This window comes from Plectropomus leopardus, chromosome 15, assembly GCF_008729295.1.
Source record: "Plectropomus leopardus isolate mb chromosome 15, YSFRI_Pleo_2.0, whole genome shotgun sequence".
NCBI classification, from domain to species: Eukaryota; Metazoa; Chordata; class Actinopteri; order Perciformes; family Serranidae; genus Plectropomus; species Plectropomus leopardus.
In genome coordinates this window covers 7,653,422-7,659,746 of record NC_056477.1, presented here as the reverse complement: position 1 = coordinate 7,659,746, position 6,325 = coordinate 7,653,422, and the positions used below count along the sequence as shown (strand labels likewise).

Genomic DNA, 6,325 nt, shown 5'->3' with positions numbered 1-6,325 from the left:
GATGCTACGCCTTGTACACGGCCCTTTCACAATGTGAGCACTGTTCGTGTTAGAGTGAACTCACACTATTTTAACACCCTATAAGCCCTGTCTAAATATGAAGCCGTTTTAGCCATAAACATGAAAATCACACCGCCGTGGCTACTGCTATAAGCCGAATCCTGTGACTGGATGTGGACATTGATCATGTCCTTACCACTAGATCAAATACATGAAAACTGCTTTTATGTCCCCAAGAAGCTTTCATGTTGCCATTTGATTGTAATTCAAATACTAATGGTATTAATTAGGAGACTGGACTATCAAAAACACCGTGATAAACTGGTGGCATTAAAAGGGTGATGCCATTGGCAAATTAGTTTTCGAGCTCAAACGCCATGATCTTTGTTTAATCAACACAACGTTGCGCATCGATATTCATTTGGAACAATAAATTGTGTTGGTTGGAGAGGAGGCAGCGGGCAGGGGGCCAGGGCTGCGCCCAGCGTCCCGGAGGCAAGGCCGGGGACAGCAGGAGGGGGAGCCGCGTCACACTGCAGCCTCCACCCGGACCAGCACCCACCAAACACACCAGCGAGCCCGAGTAAAGTCATGCCATGTCTTTCAAAATCACCGGTGGATCCAGGGCAAACGCCAAAAGATTATAAGATTGTGTCAATTTGATCTTTTAGAGAACAAGAAAATGGAAAGTGATAACATATATGAAAATGAAAGACGTAGAACATGACGCCTTCTTTTCTCTCCCATAAAAAATGAATGGACTGATAAAAAGATAAAAAAAAAAGTAGCTACTACGGGAAAAATGTACGAAAATAATGTGCAAATTGACTCGCTTCAATTCAAAACGTGTATTCCGGAGTTGCAGTCATTGGTTGTCCATTTGTCACCCTTTTAAAGCTCCCTCTGCCTCCCTCCCTCCCTTCCCGTCTCTGCTAAGCATCTCAAGTCTACATATCTTCTTTAGCTTTAACGAGCCTCGTTAAGATCGCAATAATATTCCACCCTCTAATTGCTCATTCCATTCAGCAGATAGGCGAGCATTGGCTTGTGCCTGATGCGCGCGGTGCGGTGGGAGGGTTGCTGTGGAGATCGGAGACTCTGATAACCCCCCGTGCGTGCTGCACAAGTGGTGAAAGCCTCGCGCTACGTACTGGCTAATGATTGGCACGCTTGACAGTGATTGGCAGGGCTGCCATGACAACGCTACAACGACACCAAGAAGACCAATAGAAAAGGGAAACAAAATGTTTCAATGCTACACTCAACGGCGGATTTAGGGGGGAGATATTATGAGGCTGGTGTCATTAGGCGATAGCCATTGAATCATTCAATCTTTTTTACTTGCCGTATTTTTTCGGTTTTTCCTTTTTCTCGATAATTTTCTTTCTCTCTCAGGTCATTTCCATGGTTTTCAGATCCCCTTTAGAGCTTTATCCCTCCCATTTCTTCCTACCAAACTTCGCTGATCGCCCTGTGCTCCTGGCGAACAGCGCTCCCACCACCAGGTCTCCAGAAGACTTGTCCATGTTTCAGCTACCGACCCTCAACTTCTCCCCGGAGCAGGTGGCGAGCGTCTGCGAGACGCTGGAAGAGACCGGAGACATCGAGCGGCTGGGCCGCTTCCTCTGGTCCCTGCCTGTGGCTCCGGGAGCATGCGAGGCGATCAACAAGCACGAGTCCATCCTGCGCGCCCGGGCGGTGGTGGCTTTCCACACGGGGAATTTCAGAGACCTCTACCACATCCTGGAGAACCACAAGTTCACCAAGGACTCGCACGGCAAACTGCAGGCCATGTGGCTGGAAGCACACTACCAGGAGGCCGAGAAGCTCCGCGGTCGTCCCCTCGGACCGGTCGATAAGTACCGGGTGCGGAAGAAGTTTCCGCTGCCTCGGACCATCTGGGACGGCGAGCAGAAGACGCACTGTTTCAAAGAGCGGACACGGAGCCTGCTGAGGGAGTGGTACCTTCAGGACCCATATCCAAACCCCAGCAAGAAAAGGGAACTGGCTCAAGCCACTGGACTCACTCCTACACAGGTCGGAAACTGGTTTAAAAATCGGAGGCAACGAGACAGAGCCGCGGCGGCCAAAAACAGGTTGGTGATTTTTTTTTGTCCTCGCTGACAAAACACAACAATGCAAGAAAGTTTGTCTAAAAGGTATAAAAATGACAAGAAAAAGAGGATATATTTTTTTATGAAACATGTAGTTGTGTTTACGGACAGACTGTCTGGTGAGAGGACGAGTCTGTCTGGCAGGGGGAGGGAGCAGGCTGCGGCGACATTTTTGTTATGAAGTGAAATCAGCTTGAACACCGAAAACACTATTTCTGTTGTTTGAAATATCTAAAACTACATTTTGAAAGTACAAGATGTTATTTTTTTTATTGCGAGGACCTTATTTTCGGCAGATATAAAATTTAACTTTGCGGATATTTTTAACACAATGTGGATTTATCAGAGAAAAATAAACTATTAATGTTAAAACTCAAGTTTGGCGTTCAAATAACTCCTAATAATAATAAAATCACAAACGGGTTCGCTGTTAAACTGAAAAGACGATTATAGCCGAGTGTTTTTACATAGAAACAGCTTGTTTACGTTTTCCGTGAGAGTGAAAGTGCTGTAATAACTCACAGAGTGATCAAATTAAATATAGAAACATTACTGTATTTCACTTATTTATAGTTTAGCCACTATTTAGATGTTAGCAGTGCAAACATCCCTGTGAAATATTTTTAATCAGTTAAAAGCAAAAAGTATAAAATAAACAGGACGGGATACTTCTTTATATGTATTTGGACAAATATTAAATTGTTTTATCTTCACCTTTAAATACATTTCAAATTGTTTTATTTTGCAAATAATTTTAAATATTATTGTGTTTGCTACCAAGGCTATGTAACTATTTATTTAAGCTACACAGCGTAGCGTAGCCACATTTATCATTCTAACATGTAACTTAGCACTGTTGAAAAAAGATTATCTCAAAGGATAACAGAGATATTATTGATATTACTTGACAAAAATGAGCACGCGTATTAAAAGAAGACATAGGCTGTATTCATAACATTAAGTGTGGTATCATTCCATTGAAATGCTATAATTGATTAGAAAATACCTCGGAGAGCACTAAGCCATATGAACACTATTCTAATCTTTTTTGCTAAATGAAGAGATATATTTCCAGCCTGACATTATCCCGCCGTGATGGAGTTATTATCATGAGTGGATTGGAGATAAACATTTAGGATGATTGGAGTAACCTGGACCTCGACGTCACTCATTCATACATCAGACTGAAATACATCTGTGGTCAAAGCCTCACGATATTTTGGTTCAAGGCCTATATTTTATTTCAACAAATAATAACAATTTGGTTATGAAACAGCAGAGTCTTTTGGATTTGTAGGATAAATAAAACCGTGCAGCACTGAATAAAAATAATGATCAACGTAATGGTAAATGATGGCGACAATAAAAGCAGAATGAAATAGCTGTTTTTGTAGAAAAGTACCTTTTATAAAAGTTTTACTTTTCCTACAGTGATATGACTCGTAATTTAAACGCCAGATTGCTGACTTGCGCGTTGCCTACTTTTGCAGAAGAAAAACAAAACAAAACAAAACAAAAAACCCCAATTTCTTCTAACATTTGGTAGTCTAAATAGTGCTGTGTTTTGTCCCCTGAAAGCTGGCTATTTGATAAAAGCATGCATGCATGGCTGGGGCCGGCAGGGGGAAAGAAAGGCGAGTTTGAACCCCTATTTTGCAGGAGGAGGAGGGGAAAGGGGGACATTCTCAGGTCTAATTGCCATTTCTCTCATTTTTTTTCTCCCCTTCTTTTTACCCTCCCCTCCTCGCTTCTTTTCTTCTCGCAGGCTCCAGCACCAAGCAATAGGACCGAGCGGTATGAGGTCCCTGTCAGAGGCCGGCCTCACCCCTCACAGCTCGGCGGAGTCGCCTTCAACCGCGGCCAGTCCGACCACCAGCGTTTCCAGTATGACAGAGAGAGTTGATACTGGGACGTCCATCCTGTCCGTCACATCCAGCGACTCGGAGTGCGATGTATGATACGGAGAGGAGAAAAAAAGAAACACACAAAAACAAACAAAAAGAGAAATATTTACAGGGAAAATGGACCTGAGAGGAAGAAAAAAAGACTTATGAAATATCGCGGATGAAAAAAGGACCGATTGATATAAATATTAAAATAAAAAGAGATAAAAGCACGTCGTTTTTTTTTTTATTATTAAAAGCGCTTTCAAAGGACCCACGCCTCCCCCTCCTCTTCATACCCCCACACCACCACCACTACAACTAGACTACTTGCATGTCTCTCTTTTTTTAAATTTTGTAATCAGGGAGAATAACCTGAATGCAAGATTTTCCATCAGGAACATCGATCAGAGGGAATAAAAACAGATCGTCTTGGTGTCTTCGTCGCTTTTGTTTTTTTCTCTCTTCCTCATCTCCGTTTTTTTGTTGTTTTTTTTTTTTTTTAGTCCAAGTGCTGATGATGATGGTGATGATGATGACGGCGAAGCAGCCGCCATGCAGACAAGATGCAATCCTGTTTTTACTTTGTGTTCATCAGACAATCATTTTAAGTCGTAAGCACCTTTTTTAAATACACTTCTGTCACTGCCTGTGTGGGGTACATGGTTTTAAAAAAATGTCGAACGGAATCGTTTATGACTGTATCAGATTTTTATTTTTATTTTCAAAATTTTATATTGAATTATGTATATCTCAAATAATGCGATCATTCTCCCGGTCTGTAATATACGTGTAGAAATATGCTTGTACATAATTATTGCTCTCCCCCCCGTCTCATCCTCTTTTCTATCCCTTCCTCACTTTTCTTGACTTGGTGTTCCTACATAAAATATTTGTCAAAACTTAGAAGTGCTCTAGGCGTTTTTGTTGTTTTTGGGGGGTTGATAACGACATGTTGACAGTCACATTTATGCAAAAAAAAAGAAAAAAAAGAAAAAGAAAAGAAAAGTGGAATTGCTTGTTATTACATTTATTCAAGACTACAGGCTGCCCCCCCCCCCCCCCCACTCTCCTCTCTGCCGCCCCAAGGTCGCCCAAAGCGCTTATTTACATTAGCCTATTCAATGTTTCTTTCTTGCGTGGTTATTATGTTAATGTACCATACATTTCTAAATCAAATACAGTATTCAATTTGCTATACCTCTTTGCATGATGTCTGTCTCTCCATCCGATTACGGATAAGGACATTGATAAGTGGCTAAACACATGTTCATATTGGGTCATTATTGGATTGTGGGAGCATTAATGCTCATCATGGCTTACGCGTTTTGCACTCAGATGGGTGAATTTACCTCAAATTATTTCCGGAGCAAAGTTGACTCGGTTTATTTTAAGATCACATTGCGCTTTTGCGGGGACAAAACGCAAACTAATGTTGCAGCTAAAATGTGATACTTTATTGATTTTCTATTCCAGATGTCATATTTCCTATCTTTGCCATGTGATGTAGGTAAACTCGCCCTATATGTCTGCCTCTGTATACTAATTCTGGCAAACGTCAACGTCATGCAGCACTTAAAAATGTGAGTGCTATTTCCTCTTTTGTTTACCGTTGCTAGTGAATACAGAAATTAAGTAAACGCGCCATTAAATGGGCTAATCACGATGGGACTCCTCCCCTGTCCCAATCTCCCATTGTGGCCCGCTGAAAAGAGCTTTTCTTCCTCGGACGAGAACCATTTCCCCCTCCAAAAAAAGGCTTTCTCTCCTGCAGTCCCTTTCCATCTAAATCCCCAACCAATTATGCTACAGACTGGGGCAGATTTGCTATAGGACACTGTTGCAGAAAGTATAGTTTTGGTGGAAACACTTGCGCAAAAGATTTTTTTGCTTTGCTAAAGCTGCGCTGAGGATTTCCTCTCATGTTAATACGGCGCTGTATTAACTGCGGGCAACTCGAGTGTCTGTGAGTGTTGCAGTCATCTTTAGCAGCAGAAAGTAGGACAGGGGCTGCTGTTTGGCTCAGGGAGACCGCAGGACTTTTAGAAAGTGGCAGAAAAAGCTACCGCGGCGACATCAATAGGGTAAAAAGCTGCAGATTTCTCCCTGATTTTTCTAAGACAGCTGAAACTTTCCAACAAGCTCATGTGGGCCTACTGTGTGTCAGGGATGAACAGGATGTTTGGATATTTTTGCAGGATGTTTGGCAATTTTGTGCAAAGTCTGAAAGCTTGAATATAAAATACTTTGGGGCGGTGTCAGTGTGAATAAATGCGCACGCAAAAGAGGCTAGAAGGGGGTGTTTAACATTTAGAATAGAGACCAGTT

General features: G+C 42.1%; 1 protein-coding gene across 1 annotated transcript; it reads left to right on the top strand.

Moving 5' to 3' along the window:
* The first annotated feature begins 1,283 nt into the window (after positions 1-1,283).
* Positions 1,284-4,456, top strand: six3a (SIX homeobox 3a). The gene is made up of 2 exons (XM_042502451.1): positions 1,284-2,096; positions 3,880-4,456. Exons 1-2 carry the CDS (start codon positions 1,405-1,407, stop codon positions 4,070-4,072), a joined length of 885 nt encoding a protein of 294 aa, XP_042358385.1. The 5' UTR covers positions 1,284-1,404; the 3' UTR covers positions 4,073-4,456.
* The last annotated feature ends 1,869 nt before the right edge of the window (positions 4,457-6,325 follow it).